Source organism: Dendrobates tinctorius, unplaced genomic scaffold (assembly GCF_039654945.1).
Source record: "Dendrobates tinctorius isolate UK_male_01 unplaced genomic scaffold, ASM3965494v1 ptg000097l, whole genome shotgun sequence".
Classification (NCBI taxonomy): domain Eukaryota; kingdom Metazoa; phylum Chordata; class Amphibia; order Anura; family Dendrobatidae; genus Dendrobates; species Dendrobates tinctorius.
In genome coordinates, this window is record NW_027361765.1 from 11,010,376 (window position 1) to 11,031,015 (window position 20,640).

At 42.4% G+C, this 20,640-nt stretch overlaps 1 protein-coding gene across 1 annotated transcript in view; it reads left to right on the forward strand.

Moving 5' to 3' along the window:
* Window positions 1-19,537, forward strand: part of KLF13 (KLF transcription factor 13) — a 134,559-nt gene extending 115,022 nt beyond the window's left edge. The window contains exon 2 of the mRNA XM_073586900.1: window positions 9,945-19,537. Within this exon, the coding sequence (XP_073443001.1) occupies window positions 9,945-10,237 (293 nt within the window). The 3' untranslated portion in view covers window positions 10,238-19,537. The remainder of the gene's footprint in view (window positions 1-9,944) is intronic.
* The last annotated feature ends 1,103 nt before the right edge of the window (window positions 19,538-20,640 follow it).

The following is a 20,640-nucleotide window of genomic DNA, read 5'->3' on the forward strand; positions in this document are numbered from 1 at the left end:
GAGAATGAAGCAAAAAGCAAAACATTGATCATTTCACACAAAACTCCAAAAATGGGCCAGACAAAAGTATTGGCACCCTCAGCCTAATACTTGGTTGCACAACCTTTAGCCAAAATAACTGCGACCAACCACTTCCGGTAACCATCAATGAGTTTCTTACAATGCTCTGCTGGAATTTTAGACCATTCTTCTTTGGCAAACTGCTCCAGGTCCCTGATATTTGAAGGGTGCCTTCTCCAAACTGCCTGTCACGGTCACGTGTGTCTGGACGCAGCGAGTACCGCAAGGTGAACCCATGACACGCGTGACCCTGGATACACCGCCTCCAGTAGGGCGAATTTAAATAATAAAACGTGCAGCTGGATACACCGCGTCCAACTGGCGAATTTAGGTAATACACGTTATATATACAGTAGTCTGGAAACCCCGCCTGTTAGGAGTGAGTCACCGTAGGAGGCAAAAACAGAAATACTAGCTAAGTCCAGAAAACCAGAGAAGTTGGCAGCTATCGGATTGCAGACCCCTGAACCTATCAACAACAACTAGCAGTAGCCGTGGGGGGTTCCTACGGTGCCCTAGACCCCTCGATCACAGCCGGAGAACTAAATAGCCTAAAGACAGAAAGGGAAATCTAAACTGCCCCAGAGCAGACCCCAAAGCAATAGGCAGCCCCCAACATATAATGACGGTGAAGCAAGATGAAAAAACACTCACACAGATAGAAAGATAGGCTGAGCAAATGATGGGGCCCAAGCTAACTAAATAGGACAGGATAGAAAAGCTGCTGTCTGCAATCCACCAAAACCCTATAGAAACAAGAGCCAACAGACTGATAGGGAAAAAAGCCCTGAAGACGCTAGGCTTCAAAAAGACTATATCAGTACTCAGGTATTTTCTGAAGACTGAGCAAAAAGGAATTCAGCTCACCCCAGCAGGGAATGGCAGAAATCCAGAAAAACAAGGCAAAACAAAACCAAAAAACAAATGCAAAAAGCAGAGCAGAAAACTTAGCTTTTGAGGAGCAGGAATCAGACTGGTCTCCTAGAATCCCTCAGAGAAATCACCCGCAAGGCAGAAGGGCGTCGGCTGCCTTATTTCCAGTCAGCAATCCCAGTCACCCAGTCATCATCATTCTGCTCAGGTGCTTGGTAATCAGCCTCACTACCTTCCTTCACCAGAAGAGGGAGTTCATCAGACCTCAATGGTGAAGGGGAAAATGAACTCACAACACCCGCCTCCAGTAAGGCGAATTTAAATAATAAAGGGGAAACCTGGGTAACAATAACAATGGTGGGCCCTGCGATAGGGAATAGGGATGTGGAGACCTCCTGTACTCCCCTGAGCCAGTGTCCCTGCACTCCTAATGTTCCCTATGCCGGTTCCGCACCGGGCGACGCACGCGTACCTCAAACCCTGACTCGCCCTGCACCTAAACCCTCACTAGGGAATTGGTCAGTGCGGAAACTAATCCCACCACTGCACTAAACACACATTAGGGAAAATGACAATACAGGGGGAACACCACTTAGCTTTGCTCTGTTGCATACGCTCCTAGCAACAGATCCCACCACCTGCGTGCATCTTCTCCAACCGGATCCATCACCATAACTGGATCCATCACCCTAGTGCAGCCTTGGAGCAGAGTCCACCACCAGTTGCAGCTGCCCAGTAAACAGAGTCCCAAAGATGAGTCCAGCTTCTGCCAAAAAGTCCAGCATGCTTGAGTCCAGTTTTCAGCAACCAAGTCCAGCATGCTGAGTGCAACTCTTACTATAGTTGCCACTCCACCAAGCCATGCAAGCACCTCCTGCTGACACCATAAACTGCGACTCCACCAATCCATGCCAGCACTCCTTGCAGAATCCAAAGCTGGCACTCGTCCCCTCTGGCTGGGCTGCCCAGGACTCTAGCTCAACTCCATCTTTCACCCAGGCTTCCTTGTAAATGACTAACTCACAATATCACCAACAGTGATTGACCACACCTGACTCTTTTATAGAGCCTCACACCTGATTTATAATTATGTGCACATTAAACCAAAGAAACTAGAGTGCACTACCGCTCACCACCACCGGGGCAACTTAGAACAAACGACACCACGTGTAATAATTCTAATGGACACCGGGGGCAATCAACCCACTTTGGCATTAAGCCAAAGGAAAAAAGTTCACTTTGTCCATTTACTTGTCAGATCCACCTTGGATCATGACACTGCCATTTTTAGATCTCTCCACAGGTGTTCTATGGGATTCAGGTCTGGACATTGCTGGCCACCTTAGAAGTCTCCAGTGCTTTCTCTCAAACCATTTTCTAGTGCTTTTTAAAGTGTGTTTTGGGTCATTGTCCTGCTGGAAGACCCATGACCTCTGAGGGAGACCCAGCTTTCTCACACTGGGCCCTACATTATGCTGCAAAATTTGTTGTTAGTCTTCAGACTTCATAAAGCCATGCACACGGTCAAGCAGTCCAGTGCCAGAGGCAGCAAAGCAACCCCAAAACATCAGGGAACCTCTGCCATGTTTGACTGTAGGGACCGTGTTTTTTTCTTTGAATGCCTCTTTTCTCCTGTAAACTCTATGTTGATGCCTTTGCCCAAAAACCTCTACTTTTGTCTCATCTGACCAGAGAACATTCTTCCAACACGTTTTAGGCTTTTTCAGGTAAGTTTTGGCAAACTCCAGCCTGGCTTTTTTATGTCTCGGGGTAAGAAGTGGGGTCTTCCTGGGTCTCCTACCATACAGTCCCTTTTCATTCAGATGCCGATGGATAGTACGGGTTGACACTGTTGTACCCTCGGACTGCAGGGCAGCTTGAACTTGTTTGGATGTTAGTCGAGGTTCTTTATCCAACATCCGCACAATCTTGCGTTGAAATCTGTTGTCAATTTTTCTTTTCCACCCACATCTAGGGAGGTTAGCCACAGTGCCATGGGCTTTAAACTTCTTGATGACACTGCGCACGGTAGACACAGGAACATTCAGGTCTTTGGAGATGGACTTGTAGCCTTGAGATTGCTCATGCTTCCTCACAATTTGATTTCTCAAGTCCTCAGACAGTTCTTTGGTCTTCTTTCTTTTCTCCATGCTCAATGTGGTACACACAAGGACACAGGACAGAGGTTGAGTCAACTTTAATCCATGTCAACTGGCTGCAAGTGTGATTTAGTTATTGCCAACACCTGTTAGGTGCCACAGGTAAGTTACAGGTGCTGTTAATTACACAAATTAGAGAAGCATCACATGATTTTTCGAACAGTGCCAATACTTTTGTCCACCCTCTTTTTTCTGTTTGGTGTGGAATTATATCCAATTTGGCTTTAGGACAATTCTTTTTGTGTTTTTTCATTTAAGACAAATTAAATGAAGATAATAATAACAAAGAATTTGTGTTTGCAATCATTTTCAGGAAGAAACTGAGTATTATCTGACAGAATTGCAGGGGTGTCAATACTTTTGACCACAACTGTATGTGTCACAGAGATGGCTTGTCTCTGTGATGTAACCTGGAGTATTTTCTCTAGTGCATGAAAGCACTACGAGGTTCGTCTGTTGCACCTGGGTCCGGGTTGCGGGTAGCTATGAGAGATGGACGGGTCTGGCTACCTACATATCTCACTTCTGGGTGTGGTTACAGCCCAAATAATGGAGGCTGTTGTTTTTCACATGGTCTGAGTGTTGAGAGGGAGAAGGCCTCCTGTGTGTTTGGCTCCAGACCGAGCCAGAGTACTGGACACTACCCCAGCCTGTGTGCCCACAGGCTTGACTAAGCAGAGCCCTGCTATGGACATTTGTATTTTCTTTGCCTGATCTAAAGACTGTTTGTTTTCTGTTTTTGCTTCTGGGGGTTTATGAAGGAATAAACCCACATGAACTTTCAAAGGAACGAGCCTCTTGTTTTCCTTCCGTCGCACCCAAGTGAGTGAAACCCCTACATCACCTACAGCATGGTCCACTCCAATGGGCTTTGCTGGGCCTGATCTGGCGCCTCCTCTCTTCTTGTAATCACTGTCTTGCTTTGTGTCCATGACACGTCCTACGTCATCCACACAATGTCCTCCATCATGCTCCTGCACAGGCGTATTTCTTTCTGCCCTGCCAAGGGCAAAGCAAAATACTGTAATGAGCATGCATGAGGAAAGGGTAAAGAGCCGGTGCATGCGCAGTACAGTACTTTACTCTGCCCTCGGCAGGGCACAGGGAAGTACGCCTGTGCAGGAGCATGATGGAAGACAGTGTGGATGACGTAGGACGCGTCATCCACACAAAGCGAAGAAGGCAGATGATGATCACAAGAAGAGGAGGCGGTGGATCAAGATCAGCGACACCCGTCATAACCGACCACAGCATAGGGGAGTATAATAAAAGCTATTTTTTTGTGTTAGGCCACATTCAGTTTTTGGTCAGTATTTTATATCAGTATTTTTAAGCCAAAACCAGCTGTGGGTAAAAAATACGGAAGTGGTGACGTGTTTCTGTTATATTTCTCCTCTGATTGTTCTATTCCTGGTTTTGGCTTACAAATACAGATGTAAAATACTGACCAAATACTAAATGTATTAACACCGCCTTATGCAGAGCGCATTAGTGACTTTCATACAGCATTCTAGAATGCTGTAAAACGGGCTTACAGACGCTGACCGCCTGTAAACCTGCCTGGGTTTCCGATGCGAAAATGGTCTGCGTTTCAGGGATATGTAAAACTGGCCTTATTGTGACGACTGTCTGGTGTGAGTCTGGACTGCAATTGAGACAGCACCCCGAGCAACCCCGAGACCCTTTACCCCTATACAGGGATCTGGAATTACAGCAGAGCCCAGGAGGTAGCTGTCTGTATAAGAGCAGTGGACCAGAGCAGGACGGTCGCCAGAAAGGGATAAATTGATGAAACCGAAGGAGTAGTCAGGAGTCCCGGTCTAAACCAGGCGGGTGGCAGAGGTATAAAATCGGCAGACAGTAGCAGAGTCAAAATCCAGGCCAAGGTCAGAGCCTTAAACCAGGAGGGCAACAGAGGTACAAAATCAGCAGGCAGTATCAGAGTCAAAATCCAGAGTCACCAACCCCTTCATGACTGACAGAGGAGCGGAGCCTGCGCCCACCAGATGCCTGCGCAGGAGCCCCTTCTCTGTCACCACCACCCACGGGCGAACCACGGCGCCTCCTAGTGGTCGAGCCAGAAACAGCCATCCCCGAGTCTGACGGCGACGTGACAGTCCGGCGCCTCCCAGTGGCCGAGACCGGAACCGCAGTCCTCGAGTCTGACGGCGACGTGATAGTCCGGTGCCTCCCAGTGGCCGAAGCAGGAACAACAGTCCCTGTGTCTGACGGCGACGTGACGCTTATGCTTTGTTTTGAATCCTCAATATTTTGAGATCTGATTGTAACCTTTGAATGAAACATTCTAGTTTACATCAAGAGTCTTATTTGCTGTTGCAATGATTGTTAGCTGTTATAGACATTTGTCAATTGCTGTGTAGTTTTCTCCTCCAGTACAACCTAAAAGTCCACCGGTTGCACGAAAAATGTCACTAAGATTTTCATGAAAATGGTGTAATATTGCTTTACCAGCTGTGCATTTGCAGAGTATGCCGCAGCCCTATAGACATAACAAGAGATCATGTTGATACATAATTGCAGCAGCAAATCTCCCAAATAAGGAGCTATTGTCTCCTAAGTTGCCTAAGGCCGAAGAGAACTAATTAAGTTGCAAAGCCTTTACTGCTGCCAAGGAGTTTCGGATAGAAACGATATCACTGTATCGTAGCCACCATGAGCTTGTCCAGCAAATAAATCTTCTTGACACAGTTATGGCATCATTACATCACATGGATAATGGAATATGCATGAATACCATTTAATGTATATTTCATGGCCTCTGAACGGCTACTGGAATTGATGATCGAAACAGCTGCTTTCTCGCTAATTGACATGGTCTCCGAGTTCCGCCAATTCTGATTTAGTAGAAAAATCTGGCAGTTTAGTTGGAGGGTGCAACAGCTGTGTCTTGGAGCTTGTCCTGCACGTTGTCTACCTCCGACCCTATTATATGCGTTCACTATTAAGATTTTGCAGGAATTAGGACTATGGTCTGAATTTAAAATTCTCCTTCGTAATCAGGGGATGCAGCAATACAGGGCTGTTGCAGTTTTCAGCCTCAGCATGACATCCTTCAGCTAACTTATCTATATGAGAAAAACAATTTTTATAAGCTTTTTTTTTTTTTCGTTTTTCTCCTTTTTTGCCTCAAGGCTCTGGGTGCTATCCGGATGGACTTCTATTTCAGGTCTTTTTAGACCCTTTTCTGCACTCATTCAGTGTGACCAGCATTTGAGGCCTCATTCACAAGTCAGTATGTTTGGGTCAGAATTTCATTAGGATTTGTAGGTTAAAACCAGGAGTGTCTCCAAAACGCAGAACAGGCGTTCATCTTTCAATTATAGTTTTTCTCTGTAAATTCCTCTCTCGGCTTTGACACACAAACACTGATGTAAAATTACTGCCGTGTGAATTATTATTATTATTATTATTATTATTATTTATTTCTAAAGCACCATTGATTACATGGTGCTGTACATGAGAAGGGGTTACATACAGAGTACAGATATCACTTACAGTAAGCAAACTAAAGCCCCCGTCACACACAGCGATCTCGCTAGCGAGATCGCTGCTGAGTCACAAGTTTTGTGACGCAACAGCGATCCCACCAGCGAGATCGCTGTGTGTGACACTTGTCAGCAACCGGCCCCCCTGCCGGGTATCGCTGATCATGCTCCAATGGCCTGGACCTTTTATTGATCGTTGGTCTCCCGCTGGCACGCATCGCTGCGTGTGGCAGGCGGGAGACCAGCGATCAGCGAACTGGAGCCTAGTAACCAAGGTAAACATCGGGTTTCTAAGCGCCGTGCGGCGCTTAGAAACCCGATGTTTACCTTGGTTACCAGCTCCCTGCATCAGCGCCCTGGTTTCTAACATACACAGCGGGTAACTAAGCGACGCGCGTCGCTTGTTACCCGCGTGTCACTGGTGCTGATTTCTGGTGAAGCTGCCTGTTTGGCAGCTCACCAGAGATCTTGTAAGTGACACACCAGCGATCCTGACAAGGTCATATCGTTGTCGGGATTGCTGGTGCGTCGCTATGTGTGAAGGGGCCCTAACAATCACAGACTGATATAGAGGAGAGAGAGGACCCTGCCCTTTCGGGCTTACATGCTACAGGATGGTGGCGAAGGAGACAGTAGGTTGGGGGGTTGCAGCAGCTCCAGTGATGGTGAGGCGGTAGCTCCAGTAGTGGTGAGGAGGCAGCGGGGATCATTGGAGGTTGTAAGCTTTCCTGAAGAGACGGGTTAATGAGGCCTGATATTATTTTAAGCTTATTGCTTTTAAGTGGCATTTCTATAATTTGTATCCTTTTCAGTTGTAGCAATTACAGTTAGTGATATGGGGAAACTTAGAGAAAACACTTGATAGTGCACTGAAACCACATCCTTTTTTAGAGACAGTTAGTGCTATCTGTACAATTATAGGAAGTCACACGGTACTTTGAATGCAGAGGATCTGACATACCGTATTTCTGAAATGCCACCTAATAAACTGCTTTCCTGGCATCTCACCTATGTCTACAAATGTAACTGAACAGAACCGGATAGGAGTTACCCAAGACTGCATAATGTGTTTGCTTAGGTGTTATACCAAGAGATTTATTCATGGTCATTAGAAAGGGCAAAATGTGCAGTCAGCAGATGAGGTTGTTTGCTTAAGGTGTGTTCATGTTCACTTGTGGCATGGCACGAGCGTCAAAGTTAAAAATACAGCAAATCATCTGTTATTTAGACTGTGACTATAATAAATGATGACATAGTAAAGTGCTGCGATATGTTCACAGTAGGTCACTTGTGGCACAGCCTTTCTACACTTTCAGAAAATTATTATATAAAATATAATCTGTAGGAAAGCAGGAGTTAAGGTGCTGGATGGCAGATATGTGTCGGTAATGTGAGCTGTACCAGTGAGGCTGTGTGCACACGCTGCGGATTTTGCTGCGGTTCCGCAGCGGTTTTGGCCGCTGCGGACCCGCAGCAGTTTTTGCTGCGGTGTACAGTACCATGATTCCCTATGGGAATCAAAAACCGCAGTGCAGACGGTGCGGATTTTTCCGCGCGGTTTATCTGCGGTTTTCAATCCGCAGAAAGAATTGACATGTCAATTCTTTCTGCGGATTCTCCTGCGGTTTGCCATCTCCTCCATTGAGGAGATGAAAAACCGCAGGGCAAAACCGCAGAGCAATCCGCAGGTAAAACCGCAGGTCTTTTACAAAATCCGCGCGGATGAATCCGCACATAATCCGCAGAGTGTGCACACAGCCTAACACTAGGTTACTGAGAGGATGTAACTGGATTTTGGATCCGGGTTTTTTTGAGTAAGCAAAAGGCTGGGGAAAGTCGACCCTATGATTCAGCATGGGGTTTACAGGTCCATTAGCAGCTGGGATAGCTCAGCAGTGGGAAGTATTTTGAAACTGGAGAATGTCAGAGCTGCTGGTTAGTCTGCTCTGCAAAGAGTTGTATGCTGGAGCCAGAGAGGTGTTTGGTGAACGCATTGAATGCTAGTGTGAGCTGCTGCTCGGAATACTGAGGATGATGAGGCTGCTACATATATGTTATCTATTCATGCTGAAGAAAGAATGTTTTTATGATAGACAATAAACTGCATGGTCTTTTCATATAAAACTCTGTGCCACTTGAATCCAATCGGCTACCTGAGAGCACAAACCCCTATAACTCATTCCTTTTATTTCTGTGAGTAAAATGAATCCGTTCCACTTAAATGGGTATTCTCTCAAGTTTTGAAGTTATTCCCGTATCTATGGGAGAAGGGATAACTTCTCCATCACTGAGGCTCTGACTATTGGGACCCTCCCCGATCCGGGTAACTGGGACACTTCCCCGTGTAAGTGGTGCGGTGGTCAGTCATGCACACTGATGCTTATTCTTATGGGAGTATCAAAAATCAGCAGTCCTATTGCCGACTGTCCCATTAAGAATGAATGAAGTGGCAGTGCGAATGACTGACTCACTCTGTTTACATGGAGTTATCGGGATTGTGGGGGTCCCAGTAATCAGACTTGCATTGATTGGGAAGTTATCCACTCTCTCATGGATACAGGATAACTTCCAAACTGGAGAATACTTCTTTAAGGGTAAGTTTGCACATGGCAGATTTATTGTAGAAATTTATGAGACTGAGAAATCTATTCCATGGGGTTGTTTCTGCATTGTGTACATGGATTTCAGCAAGCGCACTGTATGGAACAATTGCCAAAATTACCACCCCCAGATATACTTGTACAGGTGTTGTCTGGGGCGTGGTATTTTTGTAAAATGTATAGACTGTGTAAAGAATAAAAAGAAGCAATATTCACTTTACTGATCATTTGCCCCTCCAGATCCAGTGTAGCACGGTTCCCTGCCGGTCTACATTTCGTGTTGTAGCCATAAAGTCTCATCACAGGAACATGTGATTACTGCAGCCAAGCATTGTCTGTGGTGAGTTACCGCTGTGAACAATGATTGGCTGCAGCAGTCACATGTCCCTGTAATGGAATGTTCTCTGCAGCAGAAAGTAGAGAGCAGCAGAGGATCGGGAAGTGATGGCGATCACTGTGGTAAATATTGCTACTCTTTGTGCCATTCTAAGCATTGTGAGGTGTACTCTGTGTATGCCAAGCTCTGAGCAGTATGGACCCTTTATTAGAGGGTAGTTAGCAGCCTGTACGCTGATCATATCTGATGCATTAATCATAGTTGGTTGCATTGTCTTGATTGGTGATGAGATGACTGATCAGAATTTTGTGAATTCAGTTGAATGTGTAATGTGCAATTCTGCTTCTCAATATGTAGAATGAGCCTGATAGTCTTATAGTAATGAGATTCTTACTATTTGTTTCCTCAGGTGAAAGGCCTTTTGAGTGCAGCTGGGAGGAGTGCAACAAGAAATTTGCCAGGTCAGATGAACTCGCCAGACACTACCGCACTCACACCGGAGAGAAGAAGTTCGGCTGTCCTATCTGTGAAAAGCGCTTTATGCGCAGTGACCACCTGACTAAGCATGCCCGGCGCCATGCCAACTTCCAGCCCAGCATGCTTAAAGGGCGAGGTGGTATCAGCTCCAGAAATGGCTCGGTCAGCGATTACAGCCGTTCTGATGCATCCAGCCCTGCTATAAGCCCAGCAAGCTCCCCTTAAAACTACTTGCACTGGACATTAGCACTTTCCTTCTGCTAATGTAAAACACTTTGGGAAATGAACTTTTTCTTACCAACATTTAATTTTTTTTTTGTATTATTATTTTGTGTTTGTCCGTTTATAAGTGGTTTGAAGATGGCTTAATTGAGATGACTAGAACAAACCCCAGTTACCAATCTAAGGATAAACTTCCAAATTTCCTTACTCTTACCTTTCCAAACATTCTTGGCTGCCTTTCTATTGGATTTCCAAAATTCTCTTAACAAATCTGTTTTGGATCTCCAGAATTATACAGGTTACTCTGTCCTGGATCTTCAGAATTCAGTACTTCCTCAGTTGTCTACCTCCAGATTTCCATAAATTTTCTATACTATACTATATTCGTATCTCTATGAACCTATAACCTCATACCTTCTCTGTGTCCACCGCTATGAGTCTCTGTACTAGTCCTAAACTTTTTCTTTTTTCTTTTTTTTTCTACGTGGAATATCTCCAAAGCCCATTTCTTACAACTCACCTTCTTATCTGCTATATCTCCTGTTTGTCTGAAATTCATCAAAAGCTGAATATATTCTTCCAAAAGGACAAAGAATGGAATATGAAATGATTCTCTTCACCTCAGGACTCCGAATACTTGCACAAGAGCGTTGGTCCACAGCTTGCAGTTCCACAATGTTGACTCTCACCTCTTCTTCAATATTGCCCCCTCTCAGGGATTGTCCATTGGTTTTAAGAGTACAATGAAGTCACACCCTTACTGCAGCCTTATACTGTGTGAGGTCCTACTTTCTTTTTTTTTTGCACTCAGATTTTCATTTTTTATGTGCACAAATGGGAAGTGCCAGTCGTAGGATACCGTGCCCATTTTGTGTTGTGGTAATTCTTCTTTTGTCTGACATCGCCGTTCTGTGTATGTCACGCCTAATCCTGTCCACACGTTACACACGTATATGTGCCCTGTGTGGAGGATGTCGTTCAGTGTGTAGTTATCGGTCTTGTTTGAATATTTTCTACAAAAAAATGAAAATGCTCTAGGGCTGTACTGTAATCGACACAAGCATTATGTTTTACAGTTTCTTACGTAGATTCCGTGCACTTTTTTCTTCTCATCGGGTCATAAAGAAATAGAGCCTCTTACCAAGTCACTAGTGATAAATGCCTGAGAAAGCAGCACTGCCAGTGGGAAAGCCACAGTGGGTGCCGGCCTTCAGCTGAGTTTCTGGCAGTACCGCACTTGTGGATTTGTGTATGATCCTCTCGATCACACACCGCAACTCAAAAAACGCATAAAACTCTTTTTTTTTTGCATTGTTAAAAAAATACAGTGAAATCTTTTTGAGACAACTGCCCATAACACAATTCTACAAAAATAAAAAAAATTTGGTGCCAAAGTTTTCTGAATGGATGTAGGGTATTTTGAGGGTGCTGAATTCAATAATCCCATCACGATTTCTGAATTGGTTCTAGTTTTCTAGACAATCCATCCCTTAAAATAATGCATTCCCACAATGCGACTTGTGTGTGATAGAGTCAAGAGACCAAAAGCCATGTCTTAGGTCATTAAGCCTATGTCCTATCGCCTGATGATGCCGCTAGCGCGGTGAAACATGTTTGGTGGGACGCTGGTGCTAAAATTTGTTGTCCCATTCTGCCAATAAACACTTTCTAAATATAAAATAGCAGGAATACGGCATAAAATAACCGCAGCCTTCTGAGACAGATTAGGGACAAAACATTTTATACCCTTTTGTATATACTTTATTTTAATTAAGAGAATAAAAGTTACATTTTATGGTCTTTTAGTAGGGGTTTATTTGGGGGTTCTCCCCAATTTGGAAATTATTTTGTCTTAGGTAATGAAATATCCCATATAATTATTTTGTATTTCAATGTGTAGCCTTACAATGCTAGAAAAGCCACTTTTTAAAGCCAGAATTCTACTGTAATTAATTCATTAATTAACTAAGTATAAACACTATAGAGAATATATACACTATAAAAATATACTTGGTTTCACGGTCCTCCGTGTTGTAACCTTTCTCTTGTCTTTAAAGATCATTAATTAACTATTAAATATCTCAAAAACTGGAGCCAAAACCGAAGTCATATTCTCAATCAGCACCATAAACTTAATATAAAACTGTTCAGACAGCATTGGCACCAAATTCACTGTATATCAGTGAATTGCATCTGAATATGGTCAAGAGCCCTGGTTTCGTGAAAGAAGATGGTTTGTATGCAAAACATATAACAAAACTGGAAATTTTGGTCTAGGTGGTCTTTTGGAAAGGTTCCACTGTATTTCAGATATAAAAAATAAAGATGTTGCCCAGATATAAGAATAAAACAGTCAAGTTTTCAATTTTGTAATTCATTTTGTGCTTCAGCCTATCACCATTGTAAGATTTCTGCTTGCTGTCAGTAAATGGAAACCTTATCGCTTACACGCAGAGCAGTACTATCCAGCCAGGCTTAGCTTTACACAGCTGCGGCTTGTTTCGGGGTAATAGCTGTAAGCCTAGAGCCCTATTCTGGAAACAGACTTGTGCCACCATTGTGCTTATCTTAAAGCCGCCATACACATTAGATGGCTGTTCACCAAATGATGCTCGGCTGCCTCTCCCATACACAGGAGCGCTTGTTCAGGTGAGCTCCTTTGTTCTCTATGAGAAAGCCGCTGCCAGAAATCTCTGTCGACAGCTTTTCACCAGGGAAGCAATTTTATCTGCAGTCTAAAATGAGATCAGCTCAATTGAGATCTTCCCCAACAATCAGTCAGCCGGCGCCCCCACGCACATTACAGTGTCGCCCGATCCTGTTGATATCAGTGGGTTGGGCCAACATCGGTCTAATATGTATGGCGGATTGTCTGGACCCCTGAGAACACCTACGACTGGACAGATTTTCAGCCTCTTCATGTCAACAGTGATTCCATTCACCCCATGCAAGCAAAAAATCTTGAAAATGGTGACAACTAGAAAAACAAAGGATATTAGAAAGTTAATAAGTTTTCATTGAATACCGCTTGAGTGATTGTTTGATAAAATACATCTGGCAGCTTTAAAATCATAAAGAAAAGTCAATTGTACTAGTCAACTAGAAAACCAATTACAATATGACAGAATTTTGTTTTTAAATGGACCCCTTAATTCAAGCAGTATAAAAAAGCGACAATCTGATTTCAGTGATCTGCCACTTATGTATTAATGTTAAAAGGAGTCTGTCAGCATAAAATGACTGTTGAAACCAAGCAGATGCTCGTTGCACCCTTGGCATAGCCAGATAGTATAGAGAAACTTCCCACATATTTGTTTTCCATCTATCTCCGCCCACTTTTACCTTGATTGACAGTTCTGACTATACAGGAGCCATAGATGAGTAGATGTAGGTGGAAAACAAGTAGATGGGAAGATGCACTGAACAGCTTGGCCATGCCAGGGGTGCAGTGGACACCAATGCTTGGTTTGAACAGTCATTTTATGCCAACAGATTCTCATTAAAAAGTATCCGCAACAGGTTTTTGCTATGTAATCTGACAGCAGCATGAAGTAGGGACAGAAACCTTGATTCCACTTCATTTACTGGGTTCAGCAGTTGTGATAGAAGATGCAGATTTAGCAGCATTTAGAATGCTGGGCCGTATGTAACTTGGCCTACACCACTGATTGGCAGCATTCAGTGTACATTGTATATTGACAGAAAGTTGCTAATCAGTGGTGGGGCCGTGGTTGGACTAAGAGGCACGAGACACCTAGTCCACTAGTTATAATCTCTTGTTGATAAATCACTGATTTTTATTGAAACAGCAAAACACAGCTTGCTAAGTGACACATCACTGCAATCAGGGTCTCTGCCCCTACATTATACTGCTCTCAGATTACTTAGCAAATGTCTGCCGACAGATTCCCTTTAAGTAGTTTAAGAGCAGCTACTCTTTAATACTTGCAGTACACTGCCAGGGAAGAGTCATGGTTATTCGTGAGGATAAGTGTGACTTCTATCTGGCCACACATGGCAAGGATTACGGAGTAATCTACTCCACTTAAAACTACTTAAAATTAGCACATAAGTGACACAGGGCTAAAATCTGAGTGGCTGTCACTACTTAATGCTGCTCTCAGTGAGTCCTGTGCTCCCTTAAGGGTTTGTTCACATAGTGCTTTTTTTCAGCGTTGTTTTTTTTGCATGAAAAACTGCATGCATTACAAGCGTTTCTGATGCTTTTTCATGCAGTGATGAGATTTTGATGCATTTTTTATGCATTCAATTAAATGCGTAAAAAAAACCGCAACAAAAACTAATGGCATGCTTCAGTTAAACAAAAAAAGCACTGGAGCTAAAACAAAATACAAGGAAAAAAACGCACCATAGGAATGAGACTTGGAAATCTCATTCATTTTTAAGCTACGGTAAACCGCTGCGTTTTTTTCTGCACTAAAAAAATATCAAAAATACTAAGTGTGATCAAGCCCTTAGGAAACAATCTTATCAGTCCAACAAATGTGGCGACAAGGTTCAACTCTGGGGTTTTTTTTGAGCTGCCGCCTGCTATTGCCCGATAGACTGTTATGATTCCGATTGATTTCTGTATATTCCATTTATTTGGAAAACTACACAGTACCTGATTCTTATGAGATTATCTCACAAAGCAGTGCTGCTTACTCACAAGTTTAATCAAATGTGTCTAAGAAGGCAGCACTTATATGGTGTATCTGCGCGCTGATGCAGGCAGTGCTTTCTTACACAAGGCCAGCATCACTATTTGGACTTTACTTGGATTAGGCCCGGGCTACATGTTGCATCTGGTAATGCTACTGCACAGTGGGGCATCCCATCTGTAGATCTGAATTGTGATGGCTGAAATATCACATGCAAGTGGTTGTCACCTGCATGTTGTGGTTGGAGGTAAACTAGTGATGAGCGAACATGCTTGGATGAGGTGTTATCTGAGCATGCTCTGGTGCTAACAGTGTCTTCGGCATGCTCGAATAATATGTTCGAGTCCCGGCGGCTGCAAGTCTCGTGGCTATTCAACAGCCCCAACACCTGCAGGGATTGCCTGTTTGTTATGGAATCCCTGCATGTGTTACAACTGTCGAACAGCTGCGAGACATGCAGCCACCGGGACTCATTTTTCGAGCACGCCGAAGACACTCGGCTAGCACCTTTGCATGCTCAGATAACACCTCATCCGAGCACGTTCGCTCATCCCTAATATAAACATCTAGACCTGAACCTCCCGCAACCAAGTTGTGTAGCTCGGGCCCTACAGATTAGCCTAGGGCTGGTCACTCCTGTATCGAATGGTTTATATGCATTTAACTGCTTCAGCTTCACTACTAATAGGTATTGCACTTTGGGCTTTTGAGTGTGTTTGTGTGTTTCTATATAAATATATATAAATCTATATAAATCTATACATATCTATACAACAGTAAACTGCAATATGGTTTTGTAGCAGGATCTATGAAGCCACACTTTTACTTCTCTGGTTTTCATTTACCCGTTGCATTTTACCACTCTGTAGTCTAACAAATCATGATCTCACTTTATGTTTGTTTTATAATGTGGTAGAAAAGTATAAAAAAAAAAAAATCTATAGATCATGTGAAATGCGTAGAGCCTTAACGTCTTATTGTTGGAGATCTGTTTGTGATTTGTGTATTGGGTGCAGGGAACACATTATCAATCACAGCGTTGTATTGTATACAAAATGATCATTTCACGACTCCTGTACATACTACTACGTCATCACTGAGACTATACGGATAGTCGCGCAGAAGTGAAATGGACATCTACTATAGCAAATGTAAAGGGCATTCTCATAGTCTAAAGTTATCCCCTATCCCTGAGGGTCCGACCACTTGGACCCTAAGTGATCCCAAGACTGCCACAAATAGCCAAGCGCTGAACTGGCCTTTCTCAGTTGGGGGTCCTAGGGCCAGATCCCCCTCCACAGCGGTTAGTAAGGTATTGTCTATTCTTACATATGGATATGGGATAATCTTCGACTTTGGGAATATGTTTTTTAATGTGGATTACCAACAAAAACAAGAAGACAAACAGTTAAAGATTTTCCAATAAATCTTAGCTGATTTTATTAAGAGATATTTTACACAATTACCCGACTTCTACTTGAATGAATATTTTATATATACAGGTATGGGGGTTTATTATCTGAAATGCTTGAGACAAAAATAACAGTTTGGAATACCAGACCTACCTTAACCTACATTTGCCTTAGATTTTCTCCTGCTCTCTTAGCACCATAGTGGTAGTACCAGTACCATAGTAATAGTAACAGTACTAGAGCAAGCTCATTTAATAAAATTGCAAAAATTTAGCAATAATTTACTTTGTGTCAGTACCATATTTCAGAATCGATAAGAAACCCCATGCTTGTACGTACGTGACATCATCTTCAGTTACAAATTTTGACAAATTTGGATGATTTGTTCCATACCTGGTGCTTTATACACACCCAAATAGTTTGGAGCAGATTCCACCAGGAATCCACTTCAAAGAAGTGCCATGAACTTTGTTTTTTGTTTTTACACCAGGCATTTTTCAAAACCTCTTCTGGAAAAAAATGCTCAAAATACTCCACGTGTGAAAAGCAAAGTAAAATTGCCATAGAAATGAATGCAAAGAATTTGCAAGAATTTCTCAAACATTTTTAGGAGGACTTTGGAGCTGATCAGATTCATAGAACTCCTCTAAAAACTCAATGTGAACATTCCTTTATAAATCTTAATGGTCACCAATATTTAACAGCTAGTAGTAGCACTGGTCACCTAGAACATTGTTGACTACTACAATCTGTTCATCAGTGTACTGTGATAGCAAGGTGACGGACTAAAGGTCTTTTTACTTAGGGCCCCGTTACATGCTTCAATGTCCCAGCGATCCCACCAACGATCCGACGTGGATGGGATCCCTGGGACATAGTTAGCTGATCGCTGGTGAGCTGTCACATAGATAGACTCTCCAGCGATCATGACCAGTGAGCACGCTGGTATCCAGGGTAAACAGCGGGTATCTAAGCGCCGCGCGGCTCTTAGTTACCCGCAGTTTACCCTGGATACCAGCTCCTAGTGTCTGCTGTATGGCGCTGGGAGCTCGCTGATCGTTGGTCTCTCGCTGTCACACGCAGCGACGTGTGCTGCCCAGTGGGAGACCAATGATAGATTTATGGCCCAGACCATTAGGCAACAAGTAACGATCAGCCAACTGATCGTTGCTACGTGTCACAATCAACGATGTCGTTTCGACATCGCTGCAACGTCACCGTTCACAATATTATTTTGTGTAACGGGGCCTTTAGTGCGTGAAGGGGTTGGCTGGTCTTTGGGTACAAATCTGCAGTCATTCCCGGTATCAGGAGCGAGCAGTCATGTGACCTTATCTATGCGATTTGGATCCTACCTGCCACATTCCAACTAGACTTGTCCGATCTTACTCCGTACATTAGATTTAAGCGAGGCCGCTCAAGTCTAGTTGGCAACCATATGTATGGAAATTTCATACTTGCGATTATGCTCCCAACGCTCCCCACATTGGAGAATCACTGCACACTGTGAGGACAAGGCCAGATAACCCCTTTAAGCCCTACATTTGTTGTACACACCAGGAAAGGTCCCAACATATCCATAAAATGTATCAATAGGGCTCCGAAATGAAAAGTAGAAATAAAATTGCCATAGATGGATCTACTAGTTTAGATTCATCTAGTGTTGGCATAAATTATCAGCATTTTATGGTTTGCAACACTACAGGAAAATTTATTTTGGAGCTCTGACTGAGGATCGTACAATCCTTTGACGTTTTCTTAATCGAGGTTAATCAGTTAAACTACACTAAAAAGAAAATTAGCAAAAAAATGGCTTAGTCCACCAAATATAGCAGTTGTACCTATTTACTGTAAAACGAAAATGAGTCCATCAGGAAATTAAGGCAAAAGTCTAAACTTATTTATAGTCTGCATTAATAAAACCAAAAGAGATTTGTCCAATAAAATTTCGCCATATTCGTTCTATGCATGTACATGATAGAAAATAAGCACCAGGTAAGCTTACCATCCCTCACGTCACGTGGGTAATTTTGTTCAATATAAATAAAAATGAAATATTTGCATTGAAAAAAGTGAAAAATACCCTTGTGACCCCGCCGTTGGGACTCTTTTGGAACAGCATTTTTTCCAGAAGTTGCTCTTTTGAGCCCTAGACATAGACGTATGAGCTGGTGGTGATAATCCAATTATATGTTTACCTTGATTTTCTTTTATTTCATTGAGTATTGCCACACTATATGAATGAATGCTTCTCTTAAAGGGCCCTCCGAGGGTAGAAATGTATATTTTCCAAGTTAGACGACATAACTTGCATGCCACGTCTACCAATATATGTTGTAAAGTATGTATAACCTTTATTTTTATTTTTTTCCTTTCAAAGTGAAATGTTCTGCAGAGTGGCCATTTTACGTATGTAAAGCAATTCTAAAGAGAGATATTTTACAAAGATACAATAAATAACCAATATTAGGGCATTGATACCTAGCATTCCATAGACTTTATATTTGGGCATTCAGGTTCCATTTGTATTTATCAAAGCAGGCAATTTGTGCAATCTTGGTCTTATTATCCCTTCCTTATAGTACAGATTGTTTTATTATAAGATAAGTTGCTGTGGTTTTTTTCTTTTTTTTTTTTTGTGATTTATTCTAAGTTACTGTTTTTGTTATTTTTTTTCCAGCAGTATTTCTCCTGTTAACGGGTTTGCGTTTGCTTTGACTCTTTAAAAGGGAGCTGTTAGGTCTGTCTAAAGCAGGGAACCATGGTGGTAGCAAAATGTATATGGCTATACGACATTCCAACAGACAGGGAATATTGCATGCAGGGAAAATATATGTATACTTGTGTATTAGTGTAGTATTATTATTATTACTTTTTTTTAATAACTACTTATTTTAAGGCATCAACAATATTTTGGTTTAGTTTTGCATTGAAGCCGCATGTGTAGCATTTTAGGTTTCTTTTTTTGTTGATGTTCTAGTTTAGTTTGGGTTGTTACATATATATACAGTATATATAGTAAAAGGCATTCCTCTTATTTAGGTCGTCAGTGACTGTCTTGAAAGGCTTGTAGTTTTGCATTATATAAATCTGTAAGAAAAAAACGTTGTTTGCAGTAGGCACAGTAATGTTAAATGTCATCAGAAATGTTTGTGAACTATATAGGTAATTTTTAGCAGAATTCTACCTGTTTTTCTATCGGATAATGACAAATAAATCCATATATAAGATGTGTACATAGTTTGATGATAAGCATACCACAGTGATAGATTGATTGGTCTATACAGTCATCCTATCGAAGATAAACAGTCTAATGTGATATTTTCTAAGAAATCCATAAGTGCAATATTACTCCGGAAGAAGGAAAGATGTTTCATAGATGAAATCATTTCTTAAAGGGGTAATCGACAAAATAAACCTCTTCTAGATATATGCCGCGTTAGGGCATGTATAGGCGACATTGATCTGTTAACTAAAGCAGACAGTCGCTATATTGGCAGGTCTTGAGACTGCAGGAACACAGCGGACGCTGTTGGCACCAGCTGACCTCAACAGTTGCCTTGACATGATCCTAAAAAAAATCCAATGATTGTGGGGCTGTTTGGAATACAACATTGATGTCCCATGTAAAAAAAAATTACAACATGCTCCAATCATGCGGTGGATTATGGACCATCCATACCACCTTCTAGAAGTCATTCAACTACTCAAACTTTATTTTTCATCTCACTCCCAATATATTATCCATTACCATAAAGAAATGAATAGCCTGATTGACTACTGGTGTAGAGATGAGGGTGCAGACTTCGGAGGTTTGAAGAAAACGCTCCCTTTTAGAAGCATCTAAAATGTAGTCCATATATCCCTTTATTACCATGTCTAAACACAACAGGCATACAGTATTTGTATTTTACTGTCTTGATTTATGAAATTTAATTCAAGTGCATAAATACAATAATCTAAGATCTTTCATAATGACTATACCTTGTATATATTGATAACTTGGAGATGTTGAGAACCCTCCAGCACATCTTCCTTCTGGACTCCATAGCACGTGAGAAATAGGGTTTTTCAGCACAATGTTGTAAACATTCCTATAATTTGTTTGATCACTTTTACAACCTGGTAATAAATCCTTTTTTCAGGGACTGCACCACCCATAAAGTACTACTGTTCTGTTATGTAGCAAAGGTCCTTGTAGACTTGTCAGGCCTAGGAGCCTGGGTATGAGTGAAGTCTCTACCCCATATTGTTATGCCACTGTGAGAGATTGGCCAGTGGACACTCACATACATTTGAAACTTATCAATCATACAATTAGCACTACTCTGGT